The sequence below is a fragment of the Mycteria americana genome, chromosome 2 (genome assembly GCF_035582795.1).
Source record: "Mycteria americana isolate JAX WOST 10 ecotype Jacksonville Zoo and Gardens chromosome 2, USCA_MyAme_1.0, whole genome shotgun sequence".
Lineage (NCBI taxonomy): Eukaryota > Metazoa > Chordata > Aves > Ciconiiformes > Ciconiidae > Mycteria > Mycteria americana.
The window spans coordinates 26,659,388-26,680,775 of record NC_134366.1 but is presented as its reverse complement, the minus strand read 5'-3'; the positions used below and the strand labels follow the sequence as shown (position 1 = coordinate 26,680,775).

General features: G+C 38.6%; 1 protein-coding gene across 1 annotated transcript; it reads left to right on the top strand.

Annotated features, from left to right (window-relative positions):
* Window positions 1-5,878: 5,878 nt before the first annotated feature.
* LOC142406475 (1-aminocyclopropane-1-carboxylate synthase-like protein 1) lies at window positions 5,879-18,019 on the top strand. Its single transcript, XM_075495423.1, is given in 16 exon segments — window positions 5,879-6,004; window positions 7,448-7,518; window positions 8,321-8,390; window positions 8,682-8,748; window positions 10,321-10,418; window positions 11,098-11,175; window positions 11,942-12,002; window positions 12,756-12,843; window positions 14,571-14,657; window positions 15,871-15,916; window positions 16,480-16,621; window positions 16,714-16,856; window positions 17,017-17,170; window positions 17,850-17,881; window positions 17,883-17,943; window positions 17,946-18,019. Coding segments are annotated over 16 exon segments (1,398 nt in total).
* Window positions 18,020-21,388: the final 3,369 nt, after the last annotated feature.

Sequence of the window (21,388 nt, the reverse complement as noted above, 5' to 3'; positions counted from 1 at the left end):
TGTGGAAATGTTTTTTTTTTTTTTTTCTAAATTCTATAAAGGCATTCTCTAATGGCCTTTAGAGAGGTGTTAGAGAAGGGTGGTACTTCATATGTTTGTTGGTAGGCAACTAGTCTAATACTTCCAGAACAGCTATAGCAAAAAAAAAAAAAATTAAGACAAACCAAGATAATTGTATCTTTTTTTCTGCCACTGTTTATTATCCCAAAGAATATCAAGTTACATTTCACAACAACTGTATCTTCTTATCCCCATCTTTTCTTCTTGGAGACTATTCAAGAACATCTCTGATGTTTGGAAGCTTTCTAATGTTACATCCTGAAATTATTCACAACTGCTGTCTTACATGAAGATTGTTAAAGAGTTGTCTTCCTCAGCTGATACATAGATAAGCAGGTCTTAACAGAAGGGGAAAGAAGGAAGGGGCAGGAAAGGAAGAAAACTAGAGATGTTTCCCATGAGTCTATACCACCCTTTCACAACATTTTGCCAATAGTGGGGGTTTTGCTTGGTCTAATCCTAATCCTCCTTCCTTACTATTTACCTTCCTGAGGTAATTAGTGATTTTTATTTTTTTGGTGGTCTTTCATAGCCATTATGTGCCTTTTCACACCTCTATTGTTTTGGGCCATTGGGCATTACTACCCTTTCTGTGATCGGATAGTATGTCCAGGCTTCCTCTGATCACTTCTTCAGGTACATTAGTAGCAGCAGGCTTCTTCAAGCTGCTCCTAAATCTTTGATTATATGGTCCCACTACATGTTCCAATTTGTTATTTCATTCACTGAAATGTATCATGCTATGTCAGTAATAAGAACACATCACATTGACCATATGATTATATCGTTTACTACTGTCTATTTGTAGTTCCTATTCCCAGTGCCAGGAAGTAACCCAAAGAATGTATGATTCATTTGTTTAGTCTTGCAGCCTGGTACAGGTGAAGCCTGTATACACTACAAGCCTTGATAGACACTACAGGTCTTAGCTCGTAGCAGTTAATACCCCTGCTTTTCTCATTTATGCTGAGCTATTGCTTTTTACTCATGCTTAACTCTTGCTTCAGTAGGTTTTGAAACTGAAAATCCTTATTGCATTACTACAAATCTCTACTATTGTCAATACCACTATGTCATTAACATCATACTTATTTTTTAAAAGTGGATATATGTTTGTTTAGTATTAGAGCCACATCCTAGCTTACCTCTAACCTTGAGTTCATCTTTCTTATATAATAGTGTCATTTCTTTCCTTGTTCACCTGCTGTGGCTGTAGAAGTGAATATGAATAGGGCCTGAACAGATAAGCAATTTGCTGCAAAGGAGCAAGTCATTCCCTGTCAGATGCCCCATGGTAACTTGCATTTACACTGTGGTAAATGTAAGGTACTTTGAGGAAATTTATCTTTTGATGGAACAGGGTCAAAAAACATGGATATTGTTAATGAAGTGCAGCAGCTGGCAAGCCGTAACTACTTACTCTGCTTTCTTTATGTGTCAAAACTCAAAAACTTCATGGGTTTTTTTAATTTCCTTTTCCAGGTCCAGTAATTCATTTTGGGCATTTCTGGCCTTCAGGATGTAGTTTATTTGTTTATTAGTTTCTTGTCATCTTTTTGCGATGATTATTGATCCAGTGACATTTTGAGCTCATTCAAAATACTTTTTTCTCTTCCTTGAGCTTCAAATTCCAAATAGTTTTCATCTCTAACCTAAGGAAATGTTATATTCTCTTCTTTCAAATACTTGCATTTGAAACTTCAGCCCAGTTAATTTCATTGATTAGTTCCTATAGTTTCTCAGATAGCTCTAGGAGCTTTTCACTTCTTCTTCCACCTACTGACTTAACGATTTTTCAGTCAAAGGTTCTTTTCTACAACTAGCACTTCTATAAGATGGTGGTCTTCTAGCTCTTTCCTTGCCAAAATTGTTTGAAGTACATTGTGGTTTATTACATCTTTTCTGTTTGGTAAAGAAATCTTCAACTATTACAAAAGCATCCAGATTAGCCCAAATTAGTAGTAGCATCTGGTCTTTAACTTATGTCTAGATAATGGATGTACCAGATGCATTAAAAATGGAAATTATTTAACCTTCCTAGTAACGATAATCTCATAATGCACTGATACTTAAATCCAAAAGGACCAGTCAGAGGCCAATCGTAATTAAAACAAAGACAGTACAATAATCTGTGGAATTATCTTCACCTTTGGAATCATTTAATTAGAATACTATACTTCAATGCCAAGTATTATATTGTGAAGTTAAAAAGGAAAGCATTGGGCTGTACGTTGAGGTCCTTTCAGTCCTCAACCAAAATTAGATACTATACTGTTGCGGAAAATGTTCTTAAAAACCAGGAAGCCTAGGTTCCAAATCTGCTTTCCAAATCTGCGCTCTTCCTTTCTACTTGCAAGGAATTTCACCAGTGTGCTGAGCTAACGTGGGGGTGTGCGTGTGTGTATATATATGCACATACACACATGCCCCTGTATAGATAACCTTGACTATTGCCTTGGGTGGCATCATTTGATCCAAGAAAGTAGGTCACTATTAATAACTAGTTGCTGTTGGGTGATCTTCGGTTACATGCTGAATTACAGTATCATCTCATCTTAAAAGATAGTGGAGTATCTAAATGAAGCCTGGCTAAGATCTGTTATACAGGCACAGAGGTCCACTAGAGGGAGCATAAAGTTATAGCTAAATGGGGGATAATCCCTTCTATACAAGCGTTGTGCAGGAAACGTCAGCTGGCCTGTGGAGGCTCTTTCACAAGGCCCGGTATTAAGAAGTACGCCAGGAGTGAAAAGGGACCAATAACAAAGTTTGTTTGCCGTTCTGTAGGGCAGCGGGGATTTAGCTGCAATGGCTCATGAAGATACCACAGGCAGCCAAACAGCTGATGTCATGTTTGAGCCTTTTGACCTCTGTTTTCCAGTCTCCTCCAGTCAAGAACCAAGTAAACTCTCTGTGACCCAGCAACCTAAAGACGGACAAATTCTGTGCCTCCCTATTAGCTCATCTGTCATTCCTACCTCCTGTAAGTGATACTGGTGTCGGTTTTTCTGGGTATATATTATGGCCCGTATACAAGGTTGATATAACCTGGGGTAGCTTTTTCCTTTCACTCCTGTTGTCACCAACATTGTCAGCTGTCACTGACCTTTTCTCAATTGCCAACCAGGCTTTCCCCGTAGTCGAGAGACTTCTGAAGAAACAAGTGTTAAATATAGATGTAAACACTTACCATGTTTCTAACATACAAGGGATTATTTCACTTTGTTAATAGGAACTCAGTTTCCACTACTATCCTGTAATTTTTCTAAAAAAAAAAAAAAAAAATATGTTTAGGCAGCTTTTACTCTAAAAATGATTTATGTTTGAAGCTGTTGTCTTACAGCTGCGTGGCTGATACATTTTTCAAATACTGCCTTGGAAAAATGTACCTGTTTTGAAGCAATCCACAATTCTGGATTGAGTCTGTTGATGACTGGAAAAAGTCTGGAAAAAAATGAGATGGTGGGTCAATTCTGCAAAATGCTGATTTAATCAGTGCAATTAACTCTACTGAAAGGCTCATATGTCTGAATGTTGAGAGAATTTGGTAACTCCTAATAATCAAAATCTGCCAGGCTTGCTTTTCCAAGAATTGGGGACATTGAATACCATCCAATGTGTTAGGTCCTTTTACTGTTAACACTATTCTGCTGTAAATCACATTTATTGTTCGTTTGGGAAACAGAATTTCTGTTATACAGTAAAAATTTCACAAGGTATTTATTGTATAACTTCTACTTCTTAAGGAACCAAACTTTGTTCCATTTCCAAAGAGAAAAAATAGAAAAGATTTCCTAACCCTTTTAAAATTAAATTAAAAGATAAGCAATGTCTGCTGAGGCTTAGATTACATTAGCCTTATGTTTCACAATAGACATCACCAACTAGAACTCTGCTTGACAATATTTTAAGCATGACAGTTAGCAGCCTGGTTAAAACACACAAATTCTATGATTTACGTTAGGTTTGAAAAGTACTTTGGCTTTTAGTGCACCCAAACAAGTCTAAATTTTGTGTGGACCAATCTACATTTAATGTCATACAGGGAGTTTCTCCCTCCCCCTCTTCTGGCATTAAGGAAGCAAAGTAAATTTCTCCAGCCCAAAAGCAAACACATCTTTTAAAATATAATTTCAAAACAAAAGCATTTATGAATTTAATTTTTTCCCAGGATATTTTACTCAAATTAACTGGTGTGTGAGTTTGTATGTGTGTGTATATATATAGATATAAAAAATATGAAAAAATATATAGTTGGCTTTTTTAATATTATGAATCTAATTTATCATTTTACTTGTTGCCTAATTTATTTCATAACTCCTAGTTACTATGAAAATTGTAATATACAGACATGCTGTATTAGTGCATGAGGATCTGACAGTTTATTATTTAATACCTCCTAAGCTCGTATAAAAGGGTGGGAGTGAAGCCTACTTTCCAGAGAGTTAAGATAGCAATCATAAAACCATAAGCAATGCAGGAACTTGGAAGAGACCAGAAGCAGAATGGAATTTCTTGCATGAGTCAGGCTGATATTTTCAGCGTTAACGCTATGGAATGAAGTTGGGAGACCGGACTACAATTTGTCAATGTCAATTGACAGGTAGGAATTCACTTCACTCTCTCACAGGCATCATTCGAGAATAACCCATTTACAGCTGCCATGTGAGAACCTCGGCCAGGGGAGCTAAGGTGGTTTGGCAGAGGTCTTTCAAATCGGCACTCCTTCAATACATTTCATTACAGGCATTTGTAGAGTCTCCGTTGCACTTAATATGCCCTCTCTTAAAAGCCGGCCATCTGTTAGCATGACCTTGGCATCAGATGTAAGTATGGGTTAAATGAAGTATTTTGCATCGGAAGCACAAGGGAGATGGCAACTTGGTCACAAAGATAATGTGTTTGACCTCAGTGCAAGCTGTTGTAATATGCGAAAAGTTTAGCATTTATTAAGCAATACCCAGTTTTGCCTCAGGTACAAATTTTGAGACATTAGTTCTACAATCTGTTTTAGTTTTTTAGCAAGTCATATACCAGATTATTTCTCTCTTTGATTAGTATGTGCACAATAGGATGGGAATGGTACAAATCTTGCTTTAAGGCTTAATTGCTTTAGTTTTCCCATTTCTAAAATGGGCCAAACGGTAACAATCTGTCATAGGTACACTGGAATGAAAATCTGTTGACTAAGGTTTAGCGTGCTGTTCCAGTGGTGCAGCAGAGAGATCTAGGATAAATACTTTCAGATGCTCAGATAGTGGTTGGTAAAGAAATACTACATCAGTTTACTGGTATTCAGGTCACAAGTGTAAGTCAGATTAATAGAAATGAAGTGTGAAAAAGTCTTTCTCCGTATCCTCTAGCAGCTGGTGGAGCTTCTGTAAGACTCCCACGTGTGTGGCCTTCCTGTAACGTTGTACAGCAGCAGTGTCGTATCAGCTGCTATTAGATAACCAGGGTAGATTTTGCATCTCTTAGCAGTGCTGTCACATGCTAGTCTCCAAAAGTCTTTAATAGCTTGAATTAGTTGAAATGATTTAGTGAAGAATGGCATCTCAGGGAAAAAGTCAGTCTGGGACTCCTAGGTGCAAAAAGATGACCTCTTTCTTCATTGTGTACACGAAAACAGCTCTTAAGATTCTGCAGTAATGATTATTGCCCCATTTAGGCACAGCTATAACACAGTACGTATCTTGCGGAGACCCAGTGGATAAGTGGACACTGGCACTAGTTTTTTTTTTTAAACCCTCCGGGCGGCAGGTTTGCTCCGCTGGGCCCGCAAAGCCCCACTAGATACTGCAAGAGTAGCGAAGGCAGAATGAGAAGCCAGCAGGCTCTTCCCTCCACCTGCAGCGGTGTATTTAACAACTGCCGTCTCTTCCAGGGCATCCTGAATTTGGGCACAAGTGAGAACAAGCTTTGCTTTGACTTAATAGAGGAGAGAGTAAGTGTTGCTGTCTTCTGACTGATTGGGATTTAACCGCCAGCTCGTCTTTGACAATTTTGAAGCATCCGGTTAACAATTTAGCGCAGGGAAAGTAATGTCTAGGGTGGGATACTGATGGTGTTGTGACCAACAGCATTCACGAGGAAGCATACTCTGTATCTTTATATGTACTGCTCCAATTGCACACTCGGAAATAATTTGCCAAGTAATATTTACACTGCAAACTTGCCTCGGGTTGAAAACCAGAATAGTTTTGGTTTTGCTTGAACTTCATTCACATTTGATTGAGCATGTACTCCAAACAGAACTGATACAAGAGTCTGTTGCTCTTTCAGCAGAAAATATTGCTTTGGCATGCTAGCTTTCAGGAAGAAGTGTATTTTCAGAGGGGAAAATCATGGCCTGATAAGATGCTCACTTGTCTGATGGCAAAGCCAAAACTTTGACTGAAAATGCTCCATACATGAAATTCAGACTTTGAGCAAAATTAAAGCTACAACCTAACCATTATGCTGCTGTGCACAGCGGTAAGAGCCAGTCCCTGAAACGCAGCTATGGGGAAACTGCACATTCTTTAAAGGCAATATTTTCCCCCGAGTTGTTAATTGTAGTTCACCTGCTGGAAAGCATGGTGTTCTGCCTTATGTGTTAGCAAAACAAAGATCTAGTTGCTAGACCAGCTTCTGCAGCTTGCCAATTACCTCTCGCTTCTCCTTGCTACGTCCATGAGGTAATGAATTTGCACTAGTGCAACTGCTTGTGCATTTGCAATGCTTGTGATGGAGGGTCGGGCATAAACTCAATGTACAGAGTGGTTAGCTGATGAGTTGGCAGTGCTGGCAGTTGGAGAGAATTCTTTTCCTTAGGAATAAACCAAAATTGATGCCACAATGAATATAGGACTGAGCCAGTTTTCAGGGGCGGCACCTGCTTTGAGCGCAAGAAAACCACTGCTGATAATACAGCTGGTTTTCTTCTGTAACAGGCAGGGTTGCTGTCACTTTTCTTCTGTTGGTTGAGAAGCTAATCAAAGTTGCCATGTGAATTAAAAGCTGATATCATAAATATTGCGAGTGTTGTTTGAGCTTTGATATATCTCAGAAGTAGCTGCATAATCTCTTAGGTACAGCCAGGATGCTTTTCCTCAATATGTTACTCAGGATTTGTTTTAATATATGACAGAATAATCCTATAAATAATTCTTTCATTATTTTCTTCCTTCCTTTTGATGATGTTTTAATGTTGTTTTCTGATATCTTAAAACTAAAAAAGAAAAGTGTGAAGTATAAACTTAATTGTAACTCATGAATTTTTATATTCTCCATTTCCTTAATGTTACTGAATAATGTTTTTTTTAAAAAAACAGTCAAGTTCTGCTACAGCAGAACAGAAACTCCCAAGAACGCTGTGTTCTACAGTATCTCTCTTTCATGTCACTAGCTCACAAGACCTGACATGAATTACCTGGAGCCTGATCTTTTCCAGTATTCTGATACACAAGGTACTAGAAGGTAAGAAGTTTATTTTCGTGTTTACCACATTTCTTGTTGTCAGTACTAGTCATGGCTCATGTGAAGCTGGGTGCGGTTTCATTCCTCTGGTAAGCCCAAAGGGTAGGTGTGTTACTGCACGCTGGCAGGCTTTTGGGTTCCTCTGCAGGAGTTACTTTTCCGGGACTTCTGTTCTGGTTTTCTCCCCACCCTCAATGTGCCACAAAGACCTGGAATGCCAAAGGTCAAAGATCCAGGGTCTTCTTGGCAAGCAAGAGCACATGTGCTGACGTGGTGAATCACTCCTGGAATGATTCATTCTCCTCTCGGTGAGGGATAAACTGATACTCTGAGGGCTGTGAAGAGTAGAGGTGAAATATTGGCTCGCTGGAGATCGATAGGAACTTCACCATTGCCTTCACTCACGCTGAAAGCCTGTCTCGATCTAAAGAATTGTCAATGACTCAGATTTCACTGTTTCTGGTACCCAAATTCTTGTCCTTTCTCCAAAAACAGATCCCACTCGGGCTCAAAGATGCTTTATTTTCTCATTTTTCCAGTGTACAGCAATAATAGTTGAGTCACAGTCACTGTTACTCAAGGTAACAGATGGCTTCTGTGTGCTTCTGTCTCACAAAATGTAGCACACTGGATATCTGAGGAAATTATATTATTTAATCAAAATCCTCAAGGCTTTCATAACAGAATTAATTATGCATTTGTTCTGGTTTTGGTAAGCTTCATTCCTCTGTGTGTATTTTGTGCTTTTTTTTTTTCCTGAGAAATACGTGATTGCATATTTGACTTTAATTCTGTATTTTAGTTTCAGAGAAGAAATTGCCAAATTTCTAACTGACTATGCCAGAGCTGCAAAAGTACTGAATCTGCAGCATGTAAGACAAGTGCTTTATCTTTGCATCTTATTTTTCTTAAACTGATAAAGATGAATAAATCTGAACACAAATGTCAGTGAGATACTACAGGAGGGATATATGCAAGATTTGCAGAAGTCTTAGTGGTGTTAATTTTCCATTTGAAAAAGCAGGCAAGGTGTAACACTCAAGGACTAGTGTTACAGGTGTGATAGTGTGGCTTTTTCACTCTGTTTTTTGGAATTTAAACTAGTGCTGATATTTCTGCTAAATATTTCATTGCTAAATGAAAGTTTGTACTACTACTTTCAGATAACTGTTATGAATGGCTGTTGTGCTGTTTTTGCTACTCTGTCAACTGTATTATGTGACCCTGGTGGTGAGTAAAAACTTGATTATTTTACTTAAAAACATTTGTTAACAGTGAATATAATCGTATTGTGACTTCTGACAGCCTGCTGTTACTCTAATTGCCGAATGAAGCAAGGAATGGTATTTCTTTGTCACTGGGCAGAGTGTCTTTGAAATAATGCTTCTATTTCTAGAATGGTGGAAAATGTTTGAGGTATCAGCAGGCCCAGTCGCTTTCTGGAATGCAGTTTGTAGTTTTTTAAGAGCATTATAGGAAGAGGAGAAGGGTATCAAGAGAAGGCAGCATATTTTGAAAAGTTATGAGAAAAAGAGGTGGGAACCATGGTGGAAGCTGGAGGGAGTAGGCACACAGGGAGGGAGGTATACTGGGTTGAAATCTGGGACCCAGAGAAAATTTGGGTAACTGGGTAAGGAAAATACGTAGGGGGAATTCGGGACAGGGGAAAGGAGCGGCAGCAGAAGAGGGATTCCTGGTCAAATAAGGGTGGTGGTGAGGAGGAAGCAGAGGTGGGAATGCCAAGCAGAAGGAGTGGAGTCCCCAGAAACAATCTGCTCACAGCAGAAGTAGGCAGTAGGAGGAAAAAGAGAGCTCAGGAAGGGAAAATGGTTTCCTCTCTAGTTTGGAATGAGGAAAGCAGTGTAGGCGTGCAGTACAGCAGAGAATGGGGAAATCCACGAAGACCTGCTGGGGAAGGAAGGTGAGCAGGAGGACTTACATAGCCTCCAGCGCAGGAGGCTGTGCCTCCCCCATTACACCCCGTTACTGGCACCAAAAGCCCTTGGGAGGAGGGTGGAGTGATATAGGGTAACGTGGTGCAATGACTCAGCATATTGGTGGCAAAAGCGCTGTGAAACCAATTAGTTTTGTTTAGCTTTAAATGATAATGTTTACTGCAGGCTACTTGTATCCGTGTCTATTTCAATATGTTCAGATTTCATTGTATTTGCACAGTTTTAACGGGAATTCTTCTCCTTGAATGCTGACAGGCTCCTTTTTACCCCTTCGTTAACGTAGGAAGCCCACTCCGTCCCCTCTGAAACCCTGTCACGCAGGGCTTTTGCAGTATCTCCAGGAGAACACCAACCTGGGGCTACTCCACAGCAAAAAAATGAGGAGGGAAACAAGTCCCACAGTGCTGTAGGCTCCCTGGCTGCAAGATAGCACCTTGGCAACCAGAAAGAAGTAGTTGAGGTGTGCAGCAATTCCTGATGAAAAATTGATAGTAACAGAGCATTAGCAAAATATTGAGAGCAAGATCACCATTTGTCATTATTATTTAAATAAATAAAATAAAACAAATAAATAAAATACATAGCTGATCAGGTCCATTCCCTTTTACTGAAAATATATACGACTGTCGAATCTGCTATTGCAAATGCTAAGAAAGAATATTGGGAAAGAATTTGGGTTGATTGATGTCTACTAAATTTTCAGTTTTTTTAAATATTGGCTTAGGCTACAGTGAAGGCCTTGAAGTTAAATCAGATGTCAAATTCTTAGATTGTCAGTTTAGTCGATTAGAGTATAATGAAATAATTGCTCATGAGAAATGTTCATTTCATTTTTTAATGTTTTTAGATGGCTATCTTATTCCAGCTCCATACTATGGTGGTATAAATTCGAAAACGTGGCTATATGGCAGAATACAGCCTGTTCATGTGCCCTTGTTCAGTGAGGTAAAGCTTTAGCTATTCACATACATTAACAGACATGTCACAGGGAACAATCAAAAAAACATGAAAATGCAAACCGAGTCCAAGTGAAGAGACGGGACCAGTCTAGCACTTTTAGAGACCTCCTGTCTTTTTCTCAGACTGCAGCATGATAGGAGGCTGGGGTCATCACATGTGCAGGATTGCGTTCGTTCTGTGCAGACGCTGTTCTGCACTGACATGCTGAATTATAATTTGTCGGCTCTAAGTCTGTCACTCCTACTACGAGTAAATTCAGTTTGCACATTTTCCCCTTAAGCACTGAAAGGTGTATCTACCACGTAAGTTTTGTAACATTGGTTCCCCCTTTGAAAGCTCAGTAATCTGTGAGGCAAGTCAAAGGGTGGTAGCATCTTTTATAAGACCAAAGGATACAGTCAGAGGGAAAGAAAAAAGTGATCTTTCAAGTACACAAGTTCTTCTCTAAGTCATTGATAGTGTAGTCGTGGATAAGGGCAACATTTAAAAACAAAATAATTGAGTTCTATAGAAAAGACTGATCTTAGTTTCAGATTCTTTTATTTTCTAAAACCCAGTAGCAATTGTATTTTCACTAGGTGGGAGTGTTTCTTCACTATCTTCTTTTTAATTTTTTTATGGTTTTAATATTTTTTTATTCTTGTTGATTTTTCTTGTTCTGTAGGTGACTGATGAAGAAAGTCACCCTTTCCAGTTAACAGTTGAAAAATTAGAAGATGCATTACAGAGAGCTAAAAAGCAGGTATCAATAACATTGATTTCTGATTTTCATGTTTTCCTAGTTATTTTGTAAGCAGCATATTTTCTCAGCATTGAAGCATTTGTACAGTTTCATCTGTGCAGATTTTCAGTCTTGTGACTGAGGTGGGTCCAACTCCAGCAACAGGAGTCGAATTGATGTTATAATCTGGGCACTGTAACAAAATGCAGAGAAACTCCCTGACTCTATTTTATGAAGAACAGATCTTAACTTGTGTTTCAAGACCAAGTTTCTTTCTTTGTAGATTTTAATGGAATTTGAAGTGTTGTAAACAAGCTATTGTTCTGACCCTCAGAAGAGAGAATATGCTACTGTAATGACCCGCTCAGTTAATTAAAGAAACATGTCTAATGTGATTTTGAAGAGTGTTCTTCTGAGTTCCAGCTAACAAGGAATTGCTAGCAAACAAAAAATTACAAATGTAATTTTTCCAGAGTTTAGGAAGCTTCATTAGTTCAAAATACTTAGCATGTTCAGTGATTTTATTCTCATCAGGATTGCATAAATGAGGACATTTTTTCTTGTCACATACATTTTCTTTTTTTCACATTCCTCTCTGTCTTTGGAACTGCTTGTCTTCCCTGTGGAAATAAATGTTTGGTTTTGTGAGTATCCACAAAATAGTGCTCACTGGTATTTCAGGATAAAGTGTTTCCTATTCTTATTGTCTTGATATTCATAATCTACTCACTTCATGGAAAATTATAAATGCACTTAACCTTAACTGTTTGTGCTCATCCTTGAAAAGATCCAGCGGAGGAAGCACAGGCTGAATAGTAAAACATTTTACCAAAGATGCGGTGGTGATGGTAGTGATGTTTCAAAACAGTGAGATAGACTTCTTGTGTCCTCTTCCAGGATAGAAAATGAGGTTTAACAATGGATAAAGCATATAGTTACAAGGAAGGTCACTTATAAAGGTCAGTTATAGGTAAGGTCACATATAAAAAATGGGTATTTTGGATACATGCAAATCTGTGCATACTTTTTTTTTTATAGATATGTTGAATCTATCCTAGTTAGCTAAGTGCTTGATCAGCATGGTGCCTATGTTTAGACACCATCTGTATGTCTGCGTCATCTGTCTGTGCCTTTGCCAGCCTTTGTGAGCCCGAGCATTCAGACGTTTATCACTTGATCCTAGCAGAGGGAGGTAGCTAGTATCCCTGCTGTGTTACTGTGGCTGTCAGGACATGAACTGGCTGGCCGAGGTGCTGAATCACAGACCAGCTTAACTCTTTAGAGATTGTCTTTGTCATCCTTCTAGAGCTGCAACTGTTCCTACGAATAATATTATAAACATCTGCTTTGGATACATGTAATGTCATAAATAGCTGGAGGAGCTAGACTAGAACAGCAGTTGAGAAACTGCCGTCCCACAGCAGCTGTTCCTATGAACCGAAATGCCTCACTCAGCATCTTCTGCTTAACACACGTCAGTTGTCAAATACACTGAATATGCTATTGTGCAAGGAGTACTTCTGGAACAGCTGTTTGTGCTTAGTATTTGCATCTCATCTTGTTTTCAGGTAATTTCTTCCTGTAAGAAGTAATTCCTTCAGGTAATTTAATCCTGATCAACCCCCCCAATCCATTAGGGGACATTTACCCAGCACAGTTACTGAAAGAATGTCTAGAGTTTGCGCACAGGTTTGAGCCCTAATGCTATTTGTGTGGTATTTCATTGTCTGTTAATGCAAGTTCTTTGCTTGTCCATGTTCAGAGGAGGTGGTGGGCAGGGTCCTGATCATGTTTCTTGTGTAACTAACCTATTTACTTGGCCTTTCTGGGAACACTAGAATAAATTGCTTAAACTGGGATCCAACAATGTCTTTCTGAATTAAATACTGTTGGGATTTTTTTCTTTTATATGTGCTTTAAACTTATAAAGCTTTTTATTTGCCTAAAATATTTCTTTATTAAACTGCTTTGATGCGTGGCTCAGAAAAATGACAGCAGGTGATTATCAGTCTTTAGCAGCAGTAGTAAGCATCGCCAGGACCGTCACTTGAAACGTTATCAAAATATGAAAATCTTAACATTTAATATTGGGGGAAAGTAATTGGATTGGCAAGGAGTAAGTCAATGGTCTGAAGTTTTGTAGCATCTTTTATAGCTACTTAGCTCGAGATGTACAAGCAACTCACTTTCCATCAAAGGAAGATACTTCTGAAATATCTCATCCCCATTCCACTTCTTTTATCCTTAACCAGCTCAGAGTTCATGTTCTAAGCTCTAACAGTCTCCTGAATCCCTTGGGTACTGATGGAGAAAAAACACTTCCTTTTGAAAAGCATCTATGTTTTTTTAGGAAAAGATATATTCCTTTATTATTTCAGTGAGCTTCTGCCAAGGAATGACCGCAAAATCCTGTACATACTTTGAAAGCTAACAATACTTAATACTAAAGCTAACAATACTTCTGACAATCTTAAATAGAGTAGGTTGGTATTGATTGTTCATTAATTACCAAAGATTACTGGGGATAACACAACATTCCTGCATTTTTGACATGATTTTCTTTTCATGGAAACAGCAGTGGAGGTTGGTAGAATTCAGTGCGCTACTTCCAGTTACCCAGTTTTTAAAAAGGCAAATGTATCTTTTTCTCAGCACGCCCCATGGATTTCAGGATGCAACCAACCTAAGCTGGTACTAAAATAATGTTAGAGGATAAGGATTAGAAACAATAATTTTATTTTTAATGTAAAAACTGTTCTGAAACCAAACTTCCTTTTAAAAAAAATTATAGAACTCAATGGTCAAATGAAATGAGGCTTACTTAGAAGAGGATACCTGCACTACTTGGGTGTTTAAAACCATTCTGCAATTTTTTCAGTATTTATAAGTATGTGCATGGCTTGTTGGTATCAAGTATGATAGCATGATTTACTGTTTTCCATGGCGTTCACAGCAAGAGTGTATTAGAGAGTTATCTTAAGTGCATGACAAGTCTTTTTTAAAATCTAACATCTGGATTTGACTTCAAGTCTCACTGGAGAAATCTCGCAGGGTAAAGAAGTTTATAATATATTGCTGTGTTCATTTTACATTTTAAATAAGAGTTGGGTGGGACCATACATTGGAACGGTTGGATTGAGAACCATTGGATTGAGCATGCAGTTGGATTTTGTTTCAGATATATGGAATGTTATTGCTGCTGCGAAATAAATAATATGTATAAATAGAAGTTGGTGATGCACAAGTGCTCACAGTACGCCTTGTGACCTCTGTGTAAAATTTGTAGGGGAAATACAATAGCAAATAGGTGTGCTTATGGATACGTTGCTATGGCAGTAGCTGAGATTATACATATATAAATGCGCAAATAAATTTCTTTTAAATGTGTTAATATGCCTGTATTTTTCTGTACGTAGACATGAATCGCATGTAATAATGGATGAAATATACATGCTGTCTGTTTATGATGATACCACCTTCACCGGTGTTCTTAGCTTAGATTGGTAAGTGTGATTTCTTAGCAGGGATTAGAAGATACTTAATCCTAAATAAAACCCCTGCCATTTTTTTCGAACTTCTGGTTAGCTAATGTAACTGGTATAGTTTGAATGAACTCACATCCAAGTGTTTGCAACTATGAGACTAGTTAATATGGCTTCATATGGCTTTAAATGGCAGATCTCTTGCTTCCAGCTAATGTGTATGATACAGTAATAACACTAAAAATTGACAGAGCCCTTAGTCATTTTGCTGCTGCTTTTCTTGGTTGTTGCCTGTTACACAGCCTGAGCGTAAGGTTCTCACTGTAATGGTAATGAAGTTGCCTAAGGTTGTGCAAGTTACCTGCTACAATGAGTCTCCTTCCTGACTAGCATGCTGTTGGGCTCTTTCTGTTTGTTTCCTAACAGGTGATGAAAAGAATAAATGTTTCAAGAATATTTAAACCTGTTGTTATCTGACTAACAAAACTTCTTTCCCCAAAAGTATGTGATTGTCTTTGTATAACTGCACAAATTTCATACTGATGGGAAATTTCCAAGTCCATCCAAGTACAGCCAAGCTCAGTGAGTGACTGGGTATTGATTCACCCGTACAAGATCACGAACCATAAATGAAGCCTAAAAAAATACTTTCATTACTGTGAAAGTTCACCCAGCTCCATTAGGCTGAAGAAGAAAATTTCCAGCCTTGGCCCTACTTAGACAAAGTTACACAAAGGAGAAAAAAACATCATCTGCAGTGGTACACTGAGGTGTATTTTGTTTACTTGCACCTCACTGTGTAGATGGATGCTCTAAAATGTTCACTTCTCCCTTCCCTAGCCTGAAATGCAGCATAGTTGAGCAAACAATTCTTCTCCATCAAGTACAAGAGCAGTTGTGCATCACTTATGGAAATACTGCTTTTGTTTTAATACCGATGTGATCACTAACTATGCAGTGGGAATCTGGGATTTTAACTGAACGATTACATCTTAGTGCAGGTCCTTTCTGGGGGATTTTTGTGTGAATCTGTGCCTCAGCACACACTTGGGAGATCATGTCATAGCATAATGTTTTGTTAAAAGATCTCTGAGAAGATGTCATGACACTTTAAAGGATTATATACCAATTTTACTAAAAAATTACTACAATTTTACTAATTTAAACTTTTTTGTAACCTGCATAACTTGTTCTTCTATAGCAATAGTTCTTGTCTTCCTCTTTTCTCATTCAGTTTACCAGATCCAGAATGGACACATTTTATGTGGGGTTTTAGCAAGGTAGGTCAAAATACTAAGTTTGTGTTTTAATTTAAGATATTTCTCCACAAAAATTAGTTGGGCTATTCTGACATAATGAGTTTCTCCTTGTTTATTATTTTTTCTTCTTTAGTAGTGTAAAATTTGTTAAAGTTCAGAGTTTAATTTGGGATCTACTTAACAGCAACAGCTAAGGCATGTGTATTAAAGGCATTGAAATGTATAAGCACATTTCAGATCTATAGCATTTTGCCTTTTCTTCTCTTGGAGGGAACAGTAAACTGATGACTGCTTGGAAGCAATGGTGGGGTATAATGGGAACAGCCCAAGGGTAGGAGCCAAGCATGTTTTCAGTTGTTGGCCTGTAAAGCAACCCTGTTAAAGCCACTGACCTCCCTGCCCCAGGGTTGTCTAGAAGTCGCTGGCTGGTTTTTATCATGCTTGGGACTCCATTTGGCAATGTTGGAATTTACTCCAGAAGGTTTTTTTTCCGATGCATCAAAATTACTCTAGACTTGGTGGCTTGACAAAGCACAAACATAAAGTAAAAACTGCGCCTCTCTCTCTTCTTTTTGTCCTCCAAGCATTTTGGTATGAGCGGTATCAGAGTTGTGGTATTGTACACCAGAAATCATGAAATTCAGAAAGCTGTGAATCAACTGGCTGTCTTTCATAGCTGTCCTGGACCTGTTCAGCATGCTCTCAGTCAGTTCCTTAGGGACAGAGGTTAGCCACACTAGAAATGTTTCCATTGAACTGTTTTATGTTTCCATTGCAGGTGGAAATAAAACAAAGTTATATTTTTCTTGCTTTGATAGATTGGTTGGATAATGTGTTTTTTCCCATCAACAAAAAGCGACTTAAAGAAGCACAGAATATTCTTGTGGATGGGCTTGCAGATGTTGGAATACCCGTGTTCAAAAGTTCAGGAGGACTCTATGTGTGGGCAGACTTCAGGAAAGTATGTAAGCAGCTTGAAAAGGGGTGGGAATGTAAAAGTTGCAAATGTAAAAATTACTTGTGTGTGTTGTTACACACTTTAGTATCAGGTCCTGGAAAATCGTTTCAATGGATTTATGTACTTGTTCAACCTTTAATAAAAAATTATTTTCTTCTTTTAGTTCTTAAGGTCACAGACATTTGAAGCTGAACTTGAATTATGGCAGAAGCTCCTTGATAAAAAACTCCTGAGTAGTCCTGGAAAAGCTTTTTATTCTTATGAACCTGCATGGTTTAGACTGGTTTTCTCTGATTCTGTAGATAAAATTTACTTGTGTAAGTGGTTTTTACTTCTAATATGGCATGTAGTAGCATGCAAGTTTTAAGAAACATTAACATTGTAATGAGTTCAAACCTAATTATTCTCTCTCTGCTTGTGAGGGGCATTTTTAGAGTTTGTATGAACTGAGAAATACTAGATTGTCCCAGAGCATCGGTTACAAAGCACTTAGGTTGGATTATGTTAAACCTCTAAAGCTTTCAGAATTTAATTTTAAAATTTATTTTTACTCTATCAGAAGTAAGGAACCAAATTTTATATGAAAAGATTTTTACTCTTTCAAATTATGCTTTATAACATGTGGGAATTCCCCACCATCCCTCATTTTTATGTGGCTCATGTTAGATATGAAAATGTATCCATCTCTTATGCTGTAAAATACTTAACCTTGAATGAATGCTTTATATCGTTGGCAAAGGGGACATTTGTGAAGTAATGGGAGCATATAGAGTCAGTGAAAAATGTAGATTGAAAAGGAATCCTTGGGTCATCTAGTAGAACTTCCTGCTCAAGGCAGGCCTGTCTCTAAGTCAGAGAGCAGGTTGCTCAGGGCCTTGTTCAGTCAAGTTTTGAGACTGTCTGAAGACAGAGATTACGCAACCTCCCTGAGGAACCGGTTTCAGTTTTTTTTCCATACATCCAGTCAGTATTTCCCTCTGTATTTCCTTTCTACAGGTATTCAGAGACTTGAGCAAATGTTGCACAGTTAACGCTGCTGAACCAGTCACAAACAACACACCTTCCACTGCAGATGCTTTATGCAATCCAGAAGAGATTCTTCAGGCAAACCTTCAAACACACCAGGAGAAGATGTCTCCCAGCTAAAAAATATACTTGTTTATTAAAATCATATATGCACTTAATTACTTGATATAATTTAGCATGCTTATGTTTACTAAAGGTGCGTATGACTTCAGTATTTTTGCCTGTAACCTTGCATAACATTCTCACTGCGCTGTGACCTGGCATTAATAATCTTGCAAGTGGACTTGCTAAAGTCGAATTTTAAGGAAAATGGACCTCCTGGAGATTGTGAAATTAGCCCCTGTTAAGCACAGCACTTGGTTTTACTCCATTTCAAGTGTGCTGTGTGTCAGTAAAACCAGTGAGTCTTAATATATACTTGCACAGTTGTTGAATTATGAAATTTTGAAAACACTGGTAAAATGGTTGTGCATATTACTATATATTATGGACTGTATATTTTAATACTGAAAGTACTGAATCAGGCGATACTCAAATTTTGGTAACCTTTTGTAGCTGGCAAAATGTTTTTGTATATTCATGAGATCTCTCTAAACATATACATCTCAAACATTTTATACACCTTTCTGTATATGCATGATAAGTGAGTACTTTCTGAGACAGCATTTAGATTTGGGGCTTCTGGGCTCCCTTTCAGATTATTTCTGTGTGCCTGTACTCATTGGATAGTGCTTTCATACATTAACTATAAAAAAAACCCTTGAAGGTCTGTAATGTATACTAATTTGACAGGGTTGTAGAGGGACTTTTTTGCTTTATTTTTTATTTGTTGGGGTTTTTTTAAAAAGTATTTGTAGACTTAATTCACCGTTTTCTCCATTATTTAGGTTTGTTGAGAGAAAACTAGAATTGCAAAATTAACAGACTGCTGCTGTAGAGGCTCGGTAGGAGGACTGTCTCACTGTGGATCCCTAATAAACTTGGTATTTGTGCTCCTGATAGTAACACGGCCTTTGACCTGTTTTTCGTGGCATTTAAACTTGGCAACCTTACGTCGTTCAGGCTGATAACGCAAAGATCTGTCGTACAGCAATTTTTAAAGCTCATAGAATCATGGAATAGTTGAGGCTGGAAGGCACCTCTGGAGATCATACAGTCCAATGCCCCTGTGTGGAGCAGGGTCAGCCAGAGCAGGCTGACCACGACTGGGTCCGGTTGGGATTTGAGTATCTCCAGCGATGGAGGCTCCACAGCCTCTCTCAGCAGCTTGTTCCAGAGTTCAATCACTCTTTTTTACTAAAAAGTTTTTTCTTATGTTTAAACAGAATTTCCTTTTCTCATTTTGTGTCCATTGCTTCTTGTCCTGTCACTGGATACCCAGAAGAGCCTGTCTCCATCTTCCTTACACTTTCTTGTCCAGTATTTATACACACTGGTAAGATTCCCCCTGAGCCTCTCTATTCCAGGCTGAACAGTCCCAACTCTCACCCCCTCCTTGTATTTCAGATGCTTCAGTCCCTTAATCATTGTTGAGGCCCTTCACTGGATTTGTTCCAGTTACGTCCATGTCTTTCTCGTACTGGAGAGCCCAGAACACTGGGCCCCAGCACTCCGGATGTGTCACACTAGTACTGTGTACAGAAGCCTGTGGTGTTTAACACACTCATTTTTGCAGGCCTGTAAAAATGGTTGGTAATAAAGGTAATAAATTACCACAGGTTGGTAATAAAACACTACAGAAGACCTTCACAAAACTTGCTGACTGCACTAGGCAAATGCAATTTACTGTAGGTAAAAGGAAGGAAAAGCAATATGATAGGGTCTAATGAACATTACTCTTCAGTAATGATCCACCATGAAACACCAGCTTGTTGTTAAAAGGAATTTGAATGTTACAAATTATTAGAGAAAAGACTTCAGAAAGTATTCTGTCATTATAAAAAAAAATCCACGGTCTTCCTGCATGTGCGCTGTTGAAGGTTACATGCAGCTGAGGTCCCCTTGCATCAAAAAGGATACGGCAGAACTGGGAAAGTCAGTTCAGTTTACTGGGGCGTCCTAAACACGCACCTCTGAAATATCAGTGTGTTGCAGAAAGTAATATGGCAATTGCTGGGGTCTTAATACCCTTCCCCGAGGCATTAGAAGCTGGGATTTGGCCATTACTGGAGGTGGGCTACTAGACAGAGTTTAGGTTTGCCCCAGTACATCTGTTCTTAGGTTAATCTGAAACTCTGCTTCCAAGCGTTGGGGAAAGAGAGGATGTAGAGATTTGTAACAGAAAAGTGAGGGTTGCTGTGGATGGCGGGGTGTGTGCCAGCACCAGCGGAAACAGCAGAGCAAGAGTGAAAGGCATGGTCTGTATCGATAATGATGGACGCTGCTCCCGGTCAGTCAGACCAAGGAGTGGGGCAAGCCCAGATGGTCGGCACGCTGACAAGACCACAGCATGGACGGCTCCTCAACAGAGGCCCCTGCGCTCTACAAGAGGAGGAGGGCAACAAGCCAGCATATCACATATGCCACTCCTTTATGGCATTAATGTGAGTGTGTAAACCCAATTTGTTAAGAGATTTGTTTAAATAGATTTTTCCCCAGATCTCACACTGGCTTTTGTTACACTGATTTTCTACAAGAAACATTGTTCCTTGTTTCCACCCGGAAGTACTGCAATGAGTTGGTCAAAAATATTGTTGGTCACTAAAAGCTGAGGTGAACTTGTCAGTTCCTTTTCTGACAGTCTCAACTTATTCAGGGTCAGCTGTAGGTTATTACAAACAGGTTAAGCTTGACTTGAAAGCCTACAGAGGAAGTATATTGCAAGATACGTTCCTGCATTATCCCACAGTACTTGTTTCTGTTTGTAGCCTTGTTTGGATGTGTTAAGTTTCAACATACCATTTCCCCTTATATCACAAAGGGAGCAATTAAGCCACAGTCAGGCTCTGCAAACTCTGCAGGTATGAAGCAGTTGCTTTTGGTTTTGTTTTGGCCAACAATAAATGCAGCATCTACTTCCCTCAACAGTTTGTGATCAGCTTCTCATGAAGAAGAAAGGGGGACAAATCTTCTACCGTGCCTAGCAGCAGTCTATTACTAAGCAGTTTAGAAACAAAGCTCTAAGAGTGAACTAGAAGTTATCAGGATCAACACCATGAAAAACTATTGATCTTCCTGACACATAAGTGCTTGATTCCTCACGCCATACGACTGTCCCACTCTTGGTTGTATGCAAAAGATGAACGTAGGTAAGTTTTTCAATAAGCTTTACTACCTGATACCTGATTATAATCCTTGCTGATGTTCTGTTGAATGTGTATTTAATTTTTAAACACGACATGACTACTTTGTGCAGTCAGATTTTACAGCTAGCTTATCCATCCAGCGCTGAACTGATAGGTGCACAGAGATCACCAAGATCTTACAGATAAAGGCCTTGTTTCTTGAGAAATATTGACAAACTTTTCCCTTGGCCATTCATTATGCTGTCTTCAATCGATTCTCGTTTT